The following is a 22,457-nucleotide window of genomic DNA, read 5'->3' on the forward strand; positions in this document are numbered from 1 at the left end:
TGCCATTTGCAACAATGTGGATGGAACGAGAGGGTATTATGCTAAGTGAAATTAGTCAGAGAAGGACAAATACCATATGACTTCACTCATATGTGGAATTTAAGATACAAAACAGATGAACATAAGGGAAGGGAAGCAAAAATAATGTAAAAACAGGGAGGGAGCCAAACGTATGAGACTCTTAAATACAAAGAACAAAAGAACAAACTGAGGGTTGCTAGAGGGGTATTGGGTGGGGGGGGGAGCTAAATGGACAAGGGGCATTGAGGAGGACACTTGTTGGATGAGCACTGGGTGTTATATGTAGGGGATGAAGCACTGGATTCTACTGAAATCATTGCACTATTTGCTAACTAACTTGGACATAAATTAAAAAAAAAAAAAATGCCGTAGGAGCATTTGGACAGTAGTCAATACAGAAACACAAAACTGCTAAGCCAAGGTACATAAATGACACTCGGTTTCAGGAAGTGTGTGGCTCTGTGCGTCACCAACAGGTAACAAATGGGCAGGAGGAACAAATCAGCAATCAGACAGTCTCTGGGGGAAGGGCTGTGAGTCAGTACCTGATCCTGTCAACAGACATCCTCAGCAGGTCGCAGGGCAGTGCTTCGGGAGCGAAGAGGGAAGACCAGTCACCTGGGGATCACTAACTCACCCCCAGATGCGCTGCCTGGATCCCGGTCTACAAACAGCAGCGGGGCACTCTAGCCTCTCAAAACATGGGAAGGCGTGTCCACCTCGCAGAGGGCTGTCTCCAGCGTCCTTCTCCCAAGACTCTCCTGGGGCCGGGCACGTGGAACCTGTCGGCACCCCTCTGTCACCAAGAACGACTGTGAGCACTGAAGGAGCCGACAGGACAACTGCTCACCCTCCCTGTGGCGAGGCACCTTCCGGTGGCCACTCGACCCCTCTGTGATGACCCCTCAGCGCTGCACTGAGGGCTGGGGCTGGGGGGACACTGAGGGGACCCTGAGAGGGTTAATGGGGCATAGAGAAGATACTGAGAGGGTTACGGGGACACAGAGGGGGCTGAGGGGCCACTGAAGAGGCTTCATCCTCTTTTACTGAAATCTGAGGAAGAGGACAGTATGAGGAGGCCATTCCTGCGAACTAATCGGTGAGCAGCTGCATCTCGGTCCCGGCTGGGGGCTTACTGTGTCTAAGCCGTCCTGAGGGCACAGGCTCCTGTGTGTGGATTCCTCCTGTGTCTTCTCATTCTTTCCAATGTGGGAAACCCACCCCAAGTGGCCAGATTCAAGGCAACTTAAAAGTCCATGAAGCAAATCTCAACAAAAATGCCAATTCCCAGACTTTTCAACCAAACAAATGGGGATAAATCTCATTTTTACACTTCCCTTTATTTTTGCAATCTCCTGTAATGCTCATTCTGGAAACTTTCATTGAGGAAATGGTTTAAATACTAATTTCACAAATCAGCTGATCAGTATACATACAACTAAAAGCACTGACTATTAATCTAGGGGACACAGGGGAACACCAGGGCCTTATTTCACGATTAGAAAAGAGTAATAGTAGCATCTCCTTTTTTAAAAAGCCCCACAGCTTTTTTTTGTCTGTGCTGACAGCATGGAGCCTGCTTGGGATTCTCTCTCTTTCTCACTGCCCTCCCCCAATCCACTCACACACATGCGCTCTCTCTCAAATAAACCTTGTAAAAACAAAGAAAAGCCCCAAAGAAACAGTACTCACAAAATCTTATAATCTCTATAAATCTCGATGTAGCACTTCACAAAACACATCAGTTATCTAGGAAGCACTATGCATGTAGACTCGTACTCTCTCTCCCCCAGAAAGACCCGAAGACACGGGAGACACAGTATTTCAAATCTAAGAACATGGAGCAGAAGGGCATCAGGGCGTACAGCCAGCGTCCACAGATGCCAGCCTGCTTCCATGCAAAGGGAACTGGGGGACGTGAGCCCCGCGGCAAGCCACAAGGACCCTGGCTGGGTCCCAGCCTGCACGGTCTTATCCGTGGCGCCTCACCTGCTGAAGAGAATTCCAACTGCTTCTTCAAAAGAACAATGACACAACTTGACATACTGCTTGTGGATGTTCTAACAAAGTTTCAAAAATCTGAAAACGAATCCAGAGCGTACACCGACTCCCGGGAGCACCTGCCACAGCAAGTGTGTTCCGTGTGGACACAGGCGGACATGCACGTGAGGTCCTCCATCTCCCTGTCGTGAGGTTGCTTCCTCCCCAGCCACCGCCACCTCCTGAGAGTCCAGACCCAGACGCCTCCTCGTCATCCCCCAGGCGCCACAGCCTCCCCACCACCCTCATAGACGCCACAGTCAATCTCACCCCAGCACAGCCCGGGAGACATCAGGAACCCCTCGCTGTCCCGGAGCACCGCCCTCAGAGGGGCCCCGAGCCCGCCCTCGGTGCCCTCCCATCCCTACGCTTCCCAAGGGCCTTGTCAACTCCTGTCTGAGGTAGTACAATCACCTCCAACGCCTCTTTTGTCCAGCTGTCAGATGCCTATGCCGCTGCCTACAAGGCCAGGGTCCTGCCCTCCAAGCACACGGTCCCCCAGACACACCCCAGGTGGGTCCTGACATCCCTCCTCCTCACCCTGACCTCGGAAGTCACACCAACACGGTGCGGCAGGGCCACCGGTACCTCTTAAAAAGGGCACCTGAAGACGTCTGGGGGATGAGCGGGGGCTGGCCCGCTGCCGTCAGACCCCTACTCGGCAAGTTCCCTGCAGGCCCCACTGCGCCCGGCCCTGGGAAGCAAGAGAACAGGACAGGCACAACTACCCCTCACGCTCAGCCCTCTGTGGGCTTTGCAGGGCACGGGGCTAGAAGTCCTGAAGGAAAGGGGGGCGTCCCGCACTGGGCAGGCGGGGAAGCGCCTGTTGTGGAGGTGATCTGGCTGAAAGGTGAGAGTGTGAAGACAAGTTCAGAGGACGGCACACCTGGCACGTCTGCAGAAACAGACAACGGACAGGACGACGGGACACGGGGTCAGAGGACACCTATGGCAGGCACCTGTGTGGAGCCGTGTCCCCAGGTCACACTGAGTAGCCTGGGATGCACAGGGCGGGAACCTATATGCAGAAGAGAGACTACAGGGGAGGCCTCACACAGGTGACTGCTGCTGGACCGTACTGGACCGTACTGGGAGCACTCGGACGCGCTCTCCCGGACCGGCTGACCCCTGAGTGCAGGCTCCAGGCGTGTCCAGCACCCACCCGCCACCATAGCGCTCTGATGAGAAGACTCGGAGAGGGCAGGAGCCCCGGGAGGCCCAGCGCTGGAGAGCCCCTCAGCAGCCAGACCCCCTCCTGCGGCACCGCTGCTCCGCCTGCTGCTTCTGCGTCTTGGCTGCGTGCGTATCTCCGAGCTCCCACGGGGCTGCCTGGTGCCACTGCTCCAGGAGCAAGACCTTGGCGCCCACCACACAGCCAAGCTCCTACCCTCCTCCAGCAGGCGCCTCTGACTCTGCAGGGTTCCAGCCAGCCCCCACTTCCGAGACAGTGATCACCCAGCACTGCACCTGCCACGTGCCTCCATCCACCTACCACAAGACCCCCCCCCGCCACGTGCCTCTGGTCGCCCACCACACAACCCCCCCATCAGAAACCCCAACCCCAATGCCACCCACCCCGTGCACCTTGTTCCACCCACCACATGGTTCCCATCTTAAAGGTAGTAAACATCCTACATGCTCCTTACAGTCAAATTTGTCATAGTTTAAAATGCAGTTTCATGGCACAAGAACAGACACTCAGATCAATGGAACAGAATAGAGAACCCAGAAACGGACCCACAAACGTATGGCCAACTAATCTTTGACAAAGCAGGAAAAGAATAACCAATGAAATAAAGACAGTGTCTTCAGCAAGTGGTGCTGGGAAAACTGGAGAGCGACATGCAGAAAAATGAACCTGGACTTTCTTACATCAGACACAAAAATAAACTCAAAATGGATGAAAGACCTCAATGTAAGACAGGAAGCCATCAAAATCCTCGAGGAGAAAGCAGGCAAAAACCTCTTTGGCCTCTGCCGCAGCAACTTCTTACTCAACATGTCTCCAGAGGCAAGGGAAACAAAAGCAAAAATGAACTACTGGGACCTCATCAAAATAAAAAGCTTCTGCACAGCAAAGGAAACAATCAGCAAAACTAAAAGGCAGAATGGGAGAAGAGATTTGCAAACGACATATCAGATAAAGGGTTAGTATCCAAAATCTATAAAGAACTCACCAAACTCAACACCCAAAAAACAAATAATCCAGTGAGGAAATGGGCAAAAGAGATGAATAGACACTTCTCCAAAGACATCCAGATGGTCAAGCGACACATGAAAAAATGCTCAACATCACTCATCATCAGGGAAATGCAAATCAAAACCACAAGGAGATACCACCTCACATCTGTCAGAATGGCTAACAACTCAGGCAACAACAGATGTTGGCAAGGATGCAGAGGAAGAGGAACTCTTTTGCACCACTGGTGGGAATGCAAGCTGGTGCAGCCACTCTGGAAAACAGTATGGAGGTTCCTCAAAAAATTAAAAATAGAACTACCTTACGACCCAGCAATTGCACTACTAGGCATTTATCCACAGGATACAGGTATGCTGTTTTGAAGGGACACATGCACCCCAATGTTTATAACAGCACTACCAATAATAGCCAAAGTATGGAAAGGGCCCAAATGTCCATCAACGAATAAATGGATAAAGAAGATGTGGTATGTATATATATCTATAGATAGATATATAGATATCTATAGATATATGTATCTACATATAGATACAGTGAAGTATTACTCGGCAATCAAAAAGAATGAAATCTTGCCATTTGTAACTACGTGGATGGAACTAGAGTGTATTATGCTAAATGAAATTAGTCAGTCAGGAGAAGACAAATATATGACTTCACTCATATGAGGACTTTAAGAGACAAAACAGAAGAACATAAGGGAAGGGGAACAAAAATAATATAAAAACGGGGAGGGGGACAAAAACATAAGACGCTCTTAAATATGGAGAACAAACTGAGGGTTGCTGGAGGGTTTGTGGGAAGGGGGATGGAAATGGGTAAGGGGCATTAAGGAATCTACTCCTGAAATCATCGTTGCACTAGATGCTAACTAACTTGGATGTAAGTTAAAAAAAATAAATTAGGGGCGCCTGGGTGGCTCAGTCGGTTGAGTGTCCGACTTCAGCTCAGGTCATGATCTCACAGCTCGTGAGTTCGGGCCCCACGTCGGGCTCTGGTGCTGACAGCTTGGAGCCTGGAGCCTGCTTCAGATTCTGTGTCTCCCTCTCTCTCTGTCCCAACCCACTCGCATTCTGTCTGTCTCTCTCAAAAATAAATAAACATTAAAAATTAATTAATTAAATGAAAATTTAAAAAAAGAATTTACTACTGAAAAATAAGAATAAAAATAAAATGCAGTTTCAATGAATAAATTAAATACAAGCACAGTTTCATGTGTAAAATGTACCCGTTTCTCCCTCTGGAATATTCTTTTAAAACTTCATTTATTCTGAATCAACTAAACCAAGAAAATCTAACGTAAAGCCACAGGCTGGGAATGGGCCCTGTTCCCCATAGGACCTGTCTGCACAGAAGGAAACCAAAGCCAACATCGGAGGACCCGCGGCTGGAGAAGGCAGCACTGGCCTGTGGCACCGCCCACCATCCTCACACAGCTCCCCACGTTCACACCAGAGGGGCACAGCGGCTCTACCCACTCCTGAGGAGAAGCCGTGGCTGGAGCCACCCCGCACCTGTGCTGAGGCCTGAGCTCGAGGATGCAGGAACTCCAGGACTTCCCCCAAGGCCACACCTCGGGAGACACGGAACAGGCCGAATCTAAACGTAAAACGAAGACACCACGCCTACTAAAAGCAGGGTTACCTTTTCCCTTCCAATCTTAAATAGAGCTGGACAGAGTCAGAGGGTAAACCAATGTTTAGAGCTAAGTCACCGTGAACGAAGGATGAAACCATCACAGGAACACCTTGTTACAAAAGCACCTGTGAAGCAGGTGGTCCCTGTGTTTACGCGAGTCGGAGACTTCCTGCTTTGTAGTCCAGAACACCGACTTCCTAAATACTTGACAAGACACTAACTCACCAGAACAGTGATTTTTACTTGATTTTACCGCCAGCTGGAGATCATGCCGCCACCACCCTTGGGCGGAAGAAGGCGCACATCCCATCCTGCGCGGGGCAGCAGCTGACCCCATCCACGTCTGGGAGCCTGGCATGCCCCGCTGGGCGGCGCAGGGGACAGAGCAGGCCCGTCCACTGTGAGATGAAACCCACAGCCACCCCAGTCTGTGTGATGAGACAGTTTCAGGCCAAAGAGACGAGTGCTTAGTCTAGACACAGATGCCACAGGTCTGCAGGTGAGGAGAGGGGGGTGCTGGCCTTTCCAGAAATTCACTTCCACACTAAAACTTAAAGTACCTGTCAAGAAGCAGTCACTGCTCGGAGCACCTGGGTGGCTCAGTCGGTTAAGCATCCGACTTCGGCGCAGGTCATGATCTCGCGGTCTGTGAGTTCGAGCCCCGCGTCGGGCTCTGTGCTGACGGCTCAGAGCCTGGAGCCTGTTTCGGATTCTGTGTCTCCCTCTCTCTCTGACCCTCCCCCATTCATGCTGTCTCTCCCTGTCTCAAAAATAAATAAATATTTAATAAGAAAAAAAAAAGGCAGTCACTGCTCTTGAGACAGGACAGAAAGATGTAATTTCATGAAGCATCAATAAAGGGAACCTGAGGGTGTGTGTGTGCACAACAGGAGGCCCTCGGAACTGTCTTACCACGAGGGTCAGAGACCACCTCGAGGTGCGCCCTGAAACCTGACACCTCACACAGAATTCCATGTGCGCGTGCACGTGCACATCTCCCGAGGATCAGAGATCAAAGCCTTTACCAAGAGCTCTGCGATTAAAACTCTTAAAACAGGGGCTCCTGATTGGCTCTGTCAGTACAACATGCAACTCCTGAACTCGGGGTTGGGAGTTCAAGCCCCACATTGGATAAATTACTTAAAAATAAATCTTAAAAAACAAAAACAAAAAAACGAAACAATCTCACATTCTAGGGGCACCTGCGTGGCTCAGTTGGTTAAGCGTCCGAGTTCAGCTCAGGTCATGATCTCACAGTTTGCGAGCTCAAGCCCCACATCCGGCTCACTGCTGTCAGACTGTCAGTGCAGAGCCCATTTCAGATCCTCTGTCCCGCTCTCTATGCTCCTCTGCTGCTTACACTCTCCCAAAAATAAATATTAAAAAAAAAAAAAAAAAAAAAAAAAAAGCTCACATTCTAACCCACCATAAGGAAGCCCCCACACTTGCCAAGGACGGGCAGCAGACCGTGAGACCCGCTCATGGAGACATGCACTTGGACGACAGGAAGGACCTGCCCGGACACCCGCCTCACCTGTGGCGCTCCCCAAAGCTCGTGGGGAGCTAGGGCTTTCCCATCCTCAGAACAGCTGGTGCTCCCGGGCGTCCTCAGGCTGTCCTCTACGGGCGGAAGGTCCCGGCCACGGTTCAGCTCGTCCTCTGGCTCCCGAGTCAGCACCGCAGGGTGAGACGCGTCCTTCTCCTGCAGCTGCTCCGCGAGGTGTGCCCGCAGCTGCTCCAGAGCCCGTCTGTGCTCCTCCCTCACAGCCTGCATCTCAGACCGGTGACGTGACTCCAGGGAATCCAGATGTGACGAGTGACTGGCCTCCAAAGCACTGACCGCGGCAGCGTGCTTCGTCCGCAGTTCAGCCACGCGGGCTTCTGAGACAGCCCAGTGCTCACTCTCCATGGAGGCCCGCAGCTCCTCCGCCTGAGCCCGGTGTCTGGCCTCCAGTTCCGCCGTCAAGGACAGAACGTGCTGCTGGTGTCTCTCCCGGAGGAGTTGGAGCTCGTGGGCATGCTTCTCCTGGGCCTCCCGAAGGAGGGCATCCTGCTCCGTGGTGAATTTCTCTGTGATTTCTTTCCGTTCTTCTAAAAACCTGAGAGGACACGCAAAGTGAATATGGGCAGCAGGATGTGCAGCCACAAGAGTGCCAACATCACTCTGAAAACCGACTCGCGTTTCCTACATCGCCCCTGGATTTTAACTGCCCTTGCCGCTCCTCCCTCTGCCATGGCCGGTCTGAGGCCACCACCATCAGAAGTAAGTGCAGAGTGAAGGGGCCACACCGAAGAGGAGTTCAAAGGCCAGAGCCCAGGCGTGCCCGCTCATAAACTGGAGGACACAGGAGCCACAGCAAGAAAGCACACACACGTTTCCGACAGTCACCACAGCAAAGCAGGTGTGACTGCTCACTCACGGCGACAAGAATCTCGACAGGGAAGGGGTGGCGGCATCGCTTGCAGGAGCCCACAGGGCCGCAAAGACCTCAGAAAAAGTTCGCTTGTGAATTAAGGGACGCAAAGTAGGAAGAGCCACACGTGGTGCTGGCCAGCAAACACACAGGCAGGCAGAAAGACTCCCTTCCAATCAGAGAGCCTAAAGCTCAACTGGGCATGCATTCCACACCAGTGAGGTCCCTGTTCAATTCTCACCAAGGCTAAGACCTGTGACTGTGTCCCTGTGCCAGCCCTCCACCAGATACCTCTGAAAGCGTTGCCACAGATCATCCCATTTAGCATCACCACACAGGGAGATCACGAAGGTTTTGCAAGGTTGAGTGTGGTGCCTGAAACCATCCAGCTTACACAGGGTGGGTCAAGATCTGAACTCAAGTTCTCAGCCCCCAGGTCAAAAGCTCTCGCACCTGACTCATGATGGGGGTAACAGCTGACACAGGAGAAAAGGCAGCACCAACATCAAGTCTGATGATCCCACGGCTCCCACACCCCCCAGTCTCTACAGCCCTGGTTTGCAAAGAGTTAGCACTGACAGAGGCAAAGAACCAAATCACAATCTAAATCTATTTAAAATTTAAGGGAAGTACGTATATATTTTAGAAAGAAAAAGTTTATTTTTAAAATATATGTTTGAGTTTAAAAAACACACAAAAAGAACACGGATAAACTGCGTATCTTTTTGATAAAAGAAGTGTAAAGTTGGGGCGCCTGGGTGGCTCGGTCAGTTAAGCATGTGACTTCAGTTCAGGTCATGATCTCATGTCTCGTGAGTTAAAGCCCCGTGTCGGGAGCCCGCTTCGGATTCTGTCTCCCTCTCCCTCTGCCCCTCCCCTGCTCATGCTCTCTCTTTCTCTCTCTCTCAAAAATAAACACTAAAAATTAAAATTAAAAAAATTAAAAAAGCATAAAGTCTTGGTTTTGAAATTTTAAAATGTGCAAAGAACAAAAATGATGTGGAAAATGCGTGCACAGTAGTGTCCACCAAAAAACACAGATCCCACCAGAAGGATGTGGACACTGTTTCTGCCGTGTTCCAGCATATCTGAGTCATGGGACATGTGCTTCTGTCCTGCTGTTATTTTAGGGTGAAGACTGCTTGGCCCCACCTTCCTGCACACCTTCCCGCTCTACTGAGAGCCTACAGCACATCTTCCCAGGGGATCTGCCTCTCACCCTCTGCTGGGCATCTGGGGGGTCAGGGGTTGGGTGGGAACCTGGCAGACGGCTCTATACTTAGCCTGCTGCTACAGGGACGTCACCCACCTGTTCTGGGCCAGCATCAGCTGGAGGGCACAGTCCTCCTTCAGGCGGAGTGTAGCAAGCTCCCAGTCCTTGTCCACAGGAGCCAGACCACCACCCAGCTCCCGGCCACACTGGCTGCACTGCGGAAACTCGTCCCCAGCGAGCCCGAGCTCCAGCTGCCGTAGACGGCCCTGCTGCTCCACCAGGGACCCCTCCAGTTCCAGGATCTGGGCCGCCTGCTGATCCTGAAGTTGCCTCATTTTGATTTCTCGAAGCTCAAACTTGTTTATTATTAACTGTTTCTCAGATTCAGCTTGTTCCCTCAGGTCAAGGAGCATCAGCGTCACTTCCTCTTCAGCTTTTCTCTTTAGACCCTCACTTGTCACCTTCCATTCCTCCTCTCTTTCTTTGAATTCTTGCTTCATTAGTTGAATCTTCTCCTTAGCTTTCTTCAGCTCCTCCTGGTGATCTTCAACTAAGTTATATTTTACCTACAGACAACACAGTTTCATTCAAGTAAGAAGAAAAAAAAGAAAAGAACAGAAAAGAACAGAAAAGAAAAGAAAAAAGATTACTGGCAATAATGACCCCCAAATGAGCTGTTCTTCGCCTCTGGAGCTGGCAGGCCTGGACAAACCAACAGAAATGAACATATACACACAAGTGTGCAGCAAACAGACAGGGCTGGAGGCCTTCTCTGGGTGCCAAGACCAGCAAAGGCGGGGAGGGGGGGAGCGGGGGGCAGACACGTCACGGGTCTTAAGTCAAGGGGAAGGCCAACTCCCCGGCCACAGCAGAGCCACCATCAGTAAGGAGACAAAGTCCATGAGAACAGTAACAGCAAAAAGCACGACGAGCTCAAGCCTCTGGTCTTGCTCCATTCATATTCCAGCATCTACAAGGAACTTGAGCAAAGGGATGAGAAGCTAAAATTCATACTTTTAAGAGTATCTTGTGAAAAGGGAGGTGAATCACAAAGCTGAAAGTAGGCAAATGTTTTGATTTTCAAAAAAGGAAAGAAAATAGGTCAATAAACTACTGAATGCCATTGAAAAGAAACAAAACTAAAAATGGTATGTAAGACAGACCTCGACTCCTTATTTAAAAATTAAGTTATTGGGGCACCTGGGTGGCTCAGTTGGTTAAGCGACCAACTTCGGCTCAGGTCATGATCTCACAGTTTGTGAGTTCAAGCCCCGCACTGGGCTCTGTGCTGACAGCTCAGAGCCTGGAGCCTAATTCAGATTCTGTGTCTCCCCATCTCTCTACCCCTCCCCTGCTCACGCTCTGTGTCTCTCTGTCTCTCAATAATAAATAAACGTTTATAAAAAAAAAAAAAATTAAAAGAAAAATGAAGTTATTAAAGTGGCACCTGGCTGGTTCAGTCAGTCAAACATTCAACTCTTGATCTCGGGGTCATGAGTGCAAGCCCCAAGCTGGGTGCAGAGTTTGCTTTAAAAAAAAAAATGAACTTATTAAAAATAAAGTTTAGGGTCACTGCTTCTGGAGATGGCTGAGAAGCTATAATCAGGCCAACCCTCCCAGATAACAGCTATAAACACTGGAAAAAATGTAAGAAGCTACCTGAAGACCTGAGAGAGCATCTAAAAGCAAGCAAATTGTGGGGCATTTGGGTGGCTCAGTCGATTGTGCGTTCAACTTCGGCTCAGGTCACGATCTCGTGGTCCATGAGTTAGAGCCCCATGTCATGCTCTGTGGAGCTGCTTCAGATTCTGTGTCTCCCTCTCTCTCTGCCCCACCCCCGCTCATGCTCTGTCTCTCTCTCAAAAATAAATAAAAACATTTAAGAAAAAATTCAAAGCAAGCAGTGTGGAGAAGGGTTGGACACCCAGAAAAAATAATAGCAGTGGGCGATTTACCTGTCCGTGCCATGCACACTAGAATCCCATCATCTTGTTTGAAGAGAAGAGGTAGAAACTGAGAGATGAAAGCCCATTAGGACAGAGCCAGAGAAAGAAAGCTGAAAAATCTGTGCATAAACCTAGCCCAAATCTCGGGCTAACCCCTGATGCATATGTGTGCGGGCAGACTCCAAGAGCCAACCAACACAGAGAAGATATAACATGGAGTCAAAATCCAGCCAAGTTATCTATCTGCTAAAAATGGGGGAAAAAACAAACAAACCAATACTCTTTAGAGGAACACAACAGAATCCAGAGTCTCCACAGTGTATTATTCGCAATGTCCAGGATATAATCCAAAATGAGTTGATATACAAATAAACAGGAACTATGATCCATGCTAAAAAGAAAATATAATCATTAGAGAAGAACCCCAAGATAACACAAATGTGAAATTAGCAGATAAAGGTTTTAAACAGCTATCATAATTACACTTACACACATAAAGAAAAAGACACTCATAATGAATAAAAGAATAGCAAATCACAGTGAAGATAAAAGACACTCTTACACTCTTAAGAACCAAATAGAAATTCTAGAATTGGAAAGCACAATATCTGAAATTTAAAAATTCACTAGGCTGGGGCGCCTGGGTGGCGCAGTCGGTTAAGCGTCCGACTTCCGCCAGGTCACGATCTCGCGGTCTGTGAGTTCGAGCCCCGCGTCGGGCTCTGGGCTGATGGCTCGGAGCCTGGAGCCTGTTTCCGATTCTGTGTCTCCCTCTCTCTCTGCCCCTCGCCCGTTCATGCTCTGTCTCTCTCTGTCCCAAAAATAAATAAACGTTGAAAAAAAAATAAAATTAAATTAAAAATAAATAAATAAATTAATTAATTAATTAATTAATAAAATAAAATAAAATAAAATAAAATAAAATAAAATAAAATAAAAATTCACTAGGTGGACTTAAAAGCAGATCAGAGCTAACAAATGATAGTCCGTGAACTGGAAGATTGATAGAATTTAACCAACAGGAAGGAAAAAAGATTAGAAAAAATAAATAGAACCTCAGAAACTGAAAGATATAACATCCATGGAAATGGAGTTCCAAGAAGGAAAGGAGAAAATGGAGCAGAAATAAAAAACTGAAGAACATACTCAGTAAAAACTCCTCAAATTAGGAGAATGACACAAATACATAGAATTTTCTGTAAGTCACTAACACAGACCACCATTTCAGTAATGTGATCATTAAATAAGAAAAGATAAAGTCTATCTAGTTTAAAGTTTTTTGTTTTTGTTTTTTCAGATAACTATGTTTCTTAGGATCCCGGTTTCTTTTTCTCAAATATTCATAATTCATTTTATGCACGGATTTTAAGACTTTCACGAGAGAGGGGCACCTGGATGGCTGAGTTGGTTAAGCATCCAATTTCGGCTCAGGTCAATGATCTCACAATTTGGGAATTCAAGCCCCCATCAGTCTCTCTGCTGTCAGTACAGAGCCCACTTCAGATCCTCTGTCATTCTCTCTCTCTGCCCCTCCCCTGCTTGTGCCTGCTCCCTTAAAAATTAAAAAAAAAATTTTAAAAAGAATTTCATGAGAGAAAAAATACCAAAGAAAATCACACCTAAGCACATCATAGTAAAATGACTGAGAATAAAACAGAAAGAGAAAAACCTTTGAAAGAGCTAAAAAGAAATGATACATTACATTTAGATAAATATTGATTTGAATGATCACTGACTTCTCATGAGAAATAAGGTCAGAAGTAACAACATCTTTAAATCCTGAAAAAAATCCTGTCACTTTGCCTTCTAGATACAGCAAAAATTATCTTCAAGAAAGAAGGTAAAAGAAAACTTATTGAATAGCAGATCCGCACAATAAGAATGCTTAAAGGAAATGCTTCAGGCTGAAAGGAAGTGCTACCAAATGGAAACTCAGACCTTCGGGAAGAAACAAAGAGCACTGTAAATGGTAAATGTAAGACTACTTTTCCTCTTAATTTCCTTCAAGTATATATGACTATTCAAAACAAAACATACATTGTGGAGCTTACCCACACAAACAGACGTAACACCTATAAAAATTACGGCATAAAAAACAAAGAAAACATGATAAATGCACCTATCCACTCACAGGACTCTCACATTTGATCTGAAATGGTACACTGTTAACCTTGAGAAGATTGTGAGGAAAACGTATGCTCTACTCCCGAAAGCAACCACTAAGCACACAGCAGATACATAAAAATCAATTCTAAGGGGTGCCTGGGTGTCTCAGTCAGTTAAGTCTCTGACTCTTGATCTCAGCTCAGGTCTTGTTTTTGTGCATTAAAGCCCCATGCTGGGCTCTGCTTCCCCCCACTCCCCCCGCCCCCCCCCCCAATCAATCCTAAAAATATTCAAATAACCCAAAAGGCAAGAAAGAAGGAACAAAGGGAACAAAAAAAGAAAACATAAAGAAAAACAGATGGACCTTGTAGAAAACTAATAGCAAAATGGTAGACATAAGTCAAACCAGATCAACAATGAACCAAAATGTTAACAAACTAAACACTCCAATAAAAGTTAGAGTTTGTCAGAATGGAGTTTTAAAAATATCCCAACTATAGGGGCGCCGAGGTGGCTCAGTAGGTTAAGTGTCTGACCCTTCACATTGGCTCAGGTCATGATCTCACTGTTTCTGGGTGTGAGCCCCACATTGGGCCCTGCACTGATATGTGGAGCCTGCTTGGGATTCTCATTCTCATCTCTCTCTCTCTCTCTCTCTCTGCCCCTCCCCTGCTCATTCTCTCTCACTCTAAAAAGAAATAAATAGGGGTGCCTGGGTGGCTCAGTCGGTTGAGTGTCCAACTTCGGCTCAGGTCATGATCTCACAGTTTGTGGGTTTGAGCCCCACATCGGGCTCTGTGCTGACAGCTCAGAGCCTGGAGCCTGCTTCGGATTCTGTGTCTCCCTCTCTCTGCCCCTTCCCCGCTCATGCTCTGTCTCTCTCTGTCTCTCAAATATGAATAAACGTTAAAAAAATGAAATTCAATTTAAAAAAAAGAGAAAGAAAATAAAAAGAAATAAACTTAAAAAAATAATCTAATTAGATGGCTCAGAGCCTGGAGCCTGCTTCAGATTCTGTGTCTCCCTCTCTCTCTCTGCCCCTTCCCAGCTCGTGCCCTGTCTTACTCTCAGAAATATATAAACATTATAAAATAAAGATAAATATGTTTAACTATATGCTGTGCGTATGTGTAATATATTAAAAAATAAATATGTGGTCTTTGTGCCCAGTTCCTGACACACAGCTGTGAAAACCCTTGGAATCCCTGGAAAAAGAGAGTCTCTTGCATGCTAATGAGATAGCAGGTGTCTGGGGATCTCTGGGTGGCTTCAGCATGGGAGCTGGTCCCCGGAAAAATCAAGCATGATTAGAGAGGGCTGGAACTTTCAGCCCCACACCCCTAAACCTCCATAGAGTGAAGAGGGTTGGAGGTGAGAGTTCAATCACCGACGGCCAATGATTTAATCAACCACATTATGTAATGCAGCTTCCATAAAACCCCCTAAAGGGTCGGTGGGTGAGTGTGCGGAGGCACTGAACAGTGACACGACTGGAGAGGGCCCGGCAGCTGCATATCACCCCCACCTTAGCCTATGCCTCTCTTCCATTTGGTTGCTTCAGCAGGCATCCTTCGTAGTAAACTGCTAACAGTAAACTGTCTCCCTGACTTCCAGGAGCCTGAAAGGGGAAGGTGGGTGTGTTTGGGAGTATTCAGACTTTGAAGCCAAGTCAGGCAGAAGTGAGTAGGTAACCTGGGAACCCAATAATTGCAAATGGCTTTGAGGTGGGGTTAGTCTCATGGGACTGAGCCCTTAACCTACGGAGGTCCAACACCAAGTCCAGGTAGTTACTCTCAATAGATGAATAGCAAAAGGGACAGGAAAAGGTACGCCACACAAACAAAATTCAAATGAAGGCTGGAATGACTATACTGATGAAAGAGAAAGTAGACTGCAATACAAACAATGCTACAAAGAATAATACAGAGAACAGAGAAAACAGATACTTCATTAAGGATAAAAAGGTAACTTTTTCAGGAAGACAGAAAAATCACAAATGTGAATGTGTGTAGTAACAGGCCTTTAAATACTTAAAGATTGGCAAAATTAAAGGGGAAAATAGATAATTCTACACCCCTCTCTCAGTAATGGATGTAAGTAGGTAAAATGGTGGTCCAGGAAACATACAAACACCTAAACATCGGAAGCCATTGAGGGAAGCCCACACAACTTTCCATAAAACTCTATCTTTAGTTCTGTTTTGAGGCAAGTCTTCACCACTGCTTTAGAGAAGAACATATGATCAAATGTGCAGGTAATAACATCATATGAAATTCAGTTTTGATGGAGAACGAAAATCCAAAAAGACCTCTGCGGGAAAGAACACAGGGGAGAGCATCAGGCCACAAGCGTGAAGTGGAGGGAATATAGCTGTCAGCACACCTGTGGAAAAGGCTTAAAAAAGCTCTGATCGCACGGATTCTATTACTCCAATGCAGGGATGAGCCACACCCTGAGGAGCACACACAGCCAAGCCTACTAGGAATCTGGCTGAGGCTGCGCGCTGGACAGTCTGCCAGCGTGAGCAATGCACGGGGGTCTCCTCACTCGCACGGCACACTCTCTGGCTGCACGACCGACAGCAGGAAGAGAGCAGGGGCTCAACAGCACTGGAGACACCAGGGTGCACAGAGCCCGCAGATGGCCATGCCAACCAGCCTGCACCCCACCCCCGCCCCGGGTCTCAGGATGCCCAGACAGTCCCTTAACCCCAGAAGCAGGGGGAAGGAGGAACGAGGAGTCAAACCCTGCCCTGGCTCCGGGTGGAACCCCATCCTGACAGTGAGGAGGCGCTGAGCAAACACGGCTGCAGGCAGCAGGAGGGACAGAGCCGTGGGACTCATGGGGGTCTCCACACAAGTGTGCCACTGCGGAGGCGGGCTGGATCCACACTTACCCTCTCCAAGTCCTCCTTCAGGCGGATTTCATGCCGCAACCTCTCGTGTAAATTTCTATTTTCTAGTTTTAAGACATCAATTTCTTCCTTGAGCTCCGACTGAAGAAATGAGAGTTTAAGCTTGTGCTCAGCTTCTAAACTCAAGACTCTGGCTGCCACCTCTGTCTCTACCTCCGAGGCTGTGTCCTGCGCACACAGGAGAGGCACTCGAGCAAGTTCTGCGAGGGACGGGAAGGCAGGGAGGACAGTCAGGCACGACCCTCGAGGACATCACACACAGCAAACAAGAAGAACACTCATCTTCCAACACTTCAGACAACACGGACACTCAGACTGTGGCCACCCCCGGGTGAGCCCAGTCGGGAGCTCATGGGCTGTCACAGCACAGCACCCCTGTGCCCCCAGCCCCAGAAAACGAGCCTGCAGCTGCCACCCTATCCTGAGCCACCCACACCCACTCCATCCCTTTAGTTGGGTATCAGGTGACTGTTACCCCACAGTGGCGGGGGGACGTGTAATTCTGGGCCATTGGTAGCCCAGGCCCTTTCTGGGCTGTTCAGGTTGGGACTTGTTACCTTCCCGGGTTCAACAATGATCTGAACAGCGGACACAGGCACTCCGTGTGTACCCATCACTGCCCAGTGACCGTAAGGCAGTGTGTGGTGGCCGTGAAGGACGTCTCACACAGGAAGGAGAACAGTGAGGGGCAGATGCCAAGCACAGCACAACCCTTGCTCCCGGGGACCATGCTCCTCCTCTCAGCCTGCCTCACCAGCTCCAAGGGAGCCCTTGGCCAAAACAGGTGGTCATGTCAGAGCACCCCAACAGGGACCTGACCCCCATACCCTCACATGGGACCCTCTGTCTCGCCTCCTCAGGGCGACAAGGGGTGGCAACAGCGCCCACCCGCAGGGCTGGCCCAGCTACAGCGGTGAGCGGCTGCGCCGCCCGCACCTCCTGGAACCCGTGTCCAGGGCTGGCCTTACACTGCTCCCCTAAGCAGCCAGGCCGCTAACCATCCCCATCTGCTGCAACCACTGGGAGGATCACAGCTTCTCCGTCTACCACCTCCTGCGTGCCCCTGTCTGCTGTGACCCCTCGTGCTGCACCCAGTCAGGTCCTCTCCTGACACGCCCCAAGCCCGGCCCCTTAACTCTGAGGACACTACCAGGGAGGACCTGCAGAGTACAGGGTGGGCGTGTCCAGAGAACCCACACCCTTCCCCCAGACCGTTCCCTGTGGGCCAGACAGCCGCCGGCACAGGCAGCAGGGAAGTACACGCACCTTCATCAGGGCCTTCTGAGAACCCTGTGTGCTGCTCCCCTTCCATCACCTGCGGCCCTGCGAGGTCCACCTCCTGCCGGCCTTCCAGGGAAGACTTCCATGCTGCTAGTTGGCGCCAGTGGGCTGCTTCTAACTGTGTGTGCAAATCAGGAAAAAAAAATATCACAAAGGAAATGTTACAAGGGACCTCTCTGCTCGTCACCTAATCACTGCCTCCCAGGGAACTCGCTGGGATGTGCACGTTCACACCATCCCCCCCATCCCTAGCATCTCACCTCTAGGGGGGCCAGGTGACTCAGGGAGATGGGACCTGAGGACACGGGCACGTACCACTGACTGGCGAGCCCTCCTCCCTCCCGGGCTGTGCTCACCGAAGCCAATGCAGAGCCCCAGCTGCAGGGACGCCAAGCAGGCCATTCCTGGGAGCCTGACCAGAACTTTTCTGGAGCTGCAGGCAGACCCTGATGACCAGACCCCCTCCCAAAGCCAGGGCCTCAGCCTTTACCAAAGGCACCCTGTTCCTCTGTGGGGGCTCCGGGATTTCCCCAGCCTATTTACTCCCGCGCCTCTTCCCTCCCAGTCCGTGTCTCCCCCATGTCCCCTTCTGAAGCCAGACACATGCTGCCTGCTTGGGACATGGACCTGCCCCAAGGGAAGGGTCTCTGGTCGCTGCTGTGAGCACCCCTGAGAAGAGGCCCAACCCAAGCATCCTCTAGAAGGGAGGAAAGAAGGGCTCAGTGCAGGTACTGTTGTTTCCTGTTCCCCTAAAAATAGTAAATCCATCTTCCTAAGATATCACAGGGGAGTCACATCAATCTACACTTCAAGTTCACAGTAAACTCAAGTTATCTTTAAAACCAAGACTTGGGGCGCCTGGGTGGCGCAGTCGGTTAAGCGTCCGACTTCCGCCAGGTCACGATCTCGCGGTCCGTGGGTTCGAGCCCCGCGTCGGGCTCTGGGCTGATGGCTCAGAGCCTGGAGCCTGTTTCCGATTCTGTGTCTCCCTCTCTCTCTTCCCCTCCCCCGTTCATGCTCTGTCTCTCTCTGTCCCAAAAATAAATAAAAAACGTTGAAAAAAAAATTTTAAACCAAGACTTAAATTCCTACATTGTTATAGGAATGAACCACTGACTGACAGCAAAGAATCCAGTCCAGAAACAGACTTGTGCCCATGGGACAACTGTAGGCACACAAAAGGTTGTGTTTTAACAAGTCTGGCCTGAAGGAGTGACTAGCCATTTGGAAAAAGGAAACAAACCCAGAGCCTATTCCTCCTGCTGGACAACAGCTAAATACCAGGTGGATAAAACTAAAACTAAAAAGGCTTTAAAAGAATCAGAAGGTGGTGCACGGAAATAGTGCGACACTCTGGGAACTGGGACGAAGAGCCAGAGGCCGAGGAGGACGCACAAGTGCAGACCCAGGCCCATGAGCCCCAGTGCGAGAGGGAAGCAGGCGGGGACTCCAAAGCACAGGGGAGGGGACAAATGCCTCGACGGCAAAGGTGTGAACTGAGCATCAGAGAGAGAGAATGGTCAGCTCAACCTTATTAAAAACCAAAGAAACACAAACTAAAAAAAGACACCAGCTGTCAATAAGTGAGGAACACACTCTGGCAAGGCCCAGGGGCAGCAGGAGGGAAGTGGGGCTCCCACACGCTTGACGTGAGTTCAGCCAGGTGCCCTGAGGAGTGGCCTGTCGAAATTTTAAACACACAAACAAGCGAGCATGCACACACACACTCACACATACATCCCATCATTCTTATCTTCTCTCCTTCCTGCAACATGGCCACGATGACAGGAAAAGTTTAACTTACAAGCCTACGAGGAGAAGAAACAGGAAGAGGTAATGAACCAAAGCTAACCAACCTTGAAAGACAGAAATCAGTGCCCGCGGCAAGTCTAGGGCCCAGGAGGCAAAGGGGCTGCACGTCCCAGGGTGCACACACGGGCCAGGAGGCAGGGCCTAGGGACAGGGGACCTGGCCACCTAAGGCAGGACCCCAGGAGCAGCTGTGCCGCCAGTCAGAGGTCCTCGAGACCAATGATGCCCCACGCTTCCCATGAAGACACGGCTATGGGTCCCGAACCAACACAGGAGAAACCTAGGTCCTCACAGAAACCCAGATGGACGGAGACAAAGCAGGGACACACGGGAGACACAAGAAACCCTTTAATGCCAATGGTCTTCAGACAGGTGAGAGAGACTCTGGCCCCATGGCATGGACACAACAGAGAAAAGAAGCAGAAACCCCAGAAATTAAAAATGCAATGCAAATAGGAAATTTAACGGAAAAATTTAACAAATATAAGAAAACCGGTGGCTTCATCCACAAGAGCTGCCAAGAGAGCACAGGACACTGAAGAGTGGTGACGAACAGAACAGCAGCAGACTTCCCGGAGTGCAGGGGATGGGTCTCGGACACAGACCCCTCCCCATTCCCAGCACGAAGTGGGGAGACATGCATGAACTACCGTCTCAGAACTCCAGGGAACATATAGGGGACCCCGGAGCTGCTGGAGGCACGGGCAGCACACAAAGGGGAATCAGCAGGTCAGGCAGTTCTCCACAGCGCTGGGGCCAGAGGACGGAGAACGTTCCAGATGTCACACCAACCAATCACACAGCAGAAGGAAACAAGTTCTCAGGGGTTGTCCTCATGTTCCCTCGAGTCTCCACTGAGGGCACAGGTACTACAGACACACAGCCGCCCCCCACGCAGCATGGACAGCCCAACTAGTCCCATGATGGAAGTGCACAGGGGGCCCAGAGGGTGGGACAGCGCAGTGGACAAGGACAACGGGCCGCATCCGGCCAGGAGGTGCTGTTGTGCTGGGCACGAGGGGTCTGCTGCAGCAGCCACACCACACCCCGCAGGACACGTGAGGAAGTGGGAGGGAGCCCCCAGGACACGGCGCTCCCGTCCCAGGAAATCATCACACGGACACAGAGTTCTAGAAAAGAACACGAGCAATGGGAGACTAGGAGCATCCTGTTACAATAGGCCCAGCACCTCAGAAGGGGACTGCTTGGAAACAGAGACACAGGGGCGCGTGTGCACAGAGAAAGCACGTGAAGAGGCTGCTGCCCGCAAGCCAAGAAGACAGGCCTCAGAAGAAACCAGCCCTGACCTCCAACTTCCAGCCTCCAGACTAAGATGATCCATTTCTGCTGTGTGACCACCCGGTCGACGGTATTTGTTCCAGCTGCCTGAGGTGAGCAAGACACACCCTGAATGAGAACAACAGACGCTCACACTGAAGCCACTGCTCACTGGGGCAGAGTGCACCTGTACAAGGCCACCATGCTCTGTGACGGTGTGCCATCTGCCCAGGATAACAGCCACAAGACCCAGACTACCGACACCTCAAGGCATCACCATCAAATAAAAAGGAACCTCAGGTGACAGGAAGGCCACACTGGCCACATCTCAAGTGCTCACAACTCAAGTGTCCACGGACTGATGAATGGATACAGAAGACACGGCGTGTATATATACACACAATGAACACTGGTCGGCCATAAAAAAGGAGATCTTGCCATTTGTGACAACATGGATGGACCTTGAGGGTCTAATGCTAAGCAAAATAAGTCAGTCAGAGAAGGACAAATATCACTTAAAACGGAGCTCACAGACACAGAGAACAGACTGATGGTAGCCAGGGCTGGGAGTGGGGAGATGGGTGAAAGATCAGAATGTACGAATTTCCAGTTACAAAATGAACAAGTCCTGGGGAGGTCACGCACAGCTTGGGGACTACAGTTACAAATGCGATATTGTGCATGTGAAAGCTGCTAAGAGTGATCTTAAAAGTTCTCATCACAAGAGAAAGAGACTTTGCAGGCCTGTGTGCTGACAGATGTTAAGTGGGCTCACTGCGGTGATCACTTTCAATCACACAAATGTCAACTCTCTACCTTGTGCACCTGAAACTAATGTTACGTGTCCACTTCCCCTCAATTAAGGAAAGAACAGAGATCACCTCAGATTGAAGGCTGGGTCCATCAACATGCTCTCTCCTTCGTTTTTCAGACCTCTCTTCTAAAAACGCACTGGATAAATGAGAGAAAAGGTGTTTTGAAATCGCCGCATGTGCCCTTTCTCCTCCGGAGCTCTGCTCCCTCCCTCACTGCTCCCTCATCAGGAGCCTACTTCCTCTACTTCCCATCAACGACAGGAGCCCGTGGCTGAGTGAGGCATTTCTGCGTGACTGCACAACCGTATGACGGGAGCCACGTGTTGGAGCAGAAGGGACCCGGGGTGCTCAGGCCACACGCTCTGCTCCTAGCCTTAATGCTCCCCTGTTCTGAGGCCCAAACATAAATGTGTTTCTAAAATACAAGTCTCCACTGACCTAAAATCACAAATAAAATTAGATTTCAATTCAGCTCAAGGCTCCCATGTTTCAAAAACACCTTTAAGTGTCGTCTGGGTGGCTCAGTCAGTTAAGCGTCCAACTCTTGATTTCAGCTCAGGTCATGATGTCATGGCTCCTGGGATCTAGCCCCACGTAGGGCTCTGCACTGATGGCACAGAGCCTGCTTGGGATTCTTTCTCCTTCTGCCCCTCCCCTGCTCGCGTGTGTGCATGCATGCTTGCTCTCGCTCTCTAAACATTTTTTTTTTTAAAGCTTTTAAAAAACAAAACAGGGGCGCCTGGGTGGCGCAGTCGGTTAAGCGTCCGACTTCAGCCAGGTCAC

General features: G+C 49.7%; 1 protein-coding gene across 11 annotated transcripts in view; it reads right to left on the reverse strand.

The window, feature by feature from the left end:
• Positions 1-22,457, reverse strand: part of PCNT (pericentrin) — a 127,777-nt gene that overhangs the window by 68,021 nt on the left and 37,299 nt on the right. For all 11 annotated transcript variants that reach the window (XR_007149669.1, XM_047846854.1, XM_047846856.1 and 8 more), the window contains 5 exons: positions 21,741-21,810; positions 17,756-17,888; positions 16,472-16,689; positions 9,620-10,089; positions 7,431-7,995 (listed from right to left, as the gene is read on the reverse strand). Coding sequence is in view for 10 of the 11 variants with exons in the window: in XM_047846854.1 (XP_047702810.1) it covers positions 7,431-7,995; positions 9,620-10,089; positions 16,472-16,689; positions 17,756-17,888; positions 21,741-21,810 (1,456 nt within the window). In the remaining variant the exon portion in view is untranslated. The remainder of the gene's footprint in view (positions 1-7,430; positions 7,996-9,619; positions 10,090-16,471; positions 16,690-17,755; positions 17,889-21,740; positions 21,811-22,457) is intronic.

Source organism: Prionailurus viverrinus, unplaced genomic scaffold (genome assembly GCF_022837055.1).
Source record: "Prionailurus viverrinus isolate Anna unplaced genomic scaffold, UM_Priviv_1.0 scaffold_42, whole genome shotgun sequence".
NCBI classification, from domain to species: domain Eukaryota; kingdom Metazoa; phylum Chordata; class Mammalia; order Carnivora; family Felidae; genus Prionailurus; species Prionailurus viverrinus.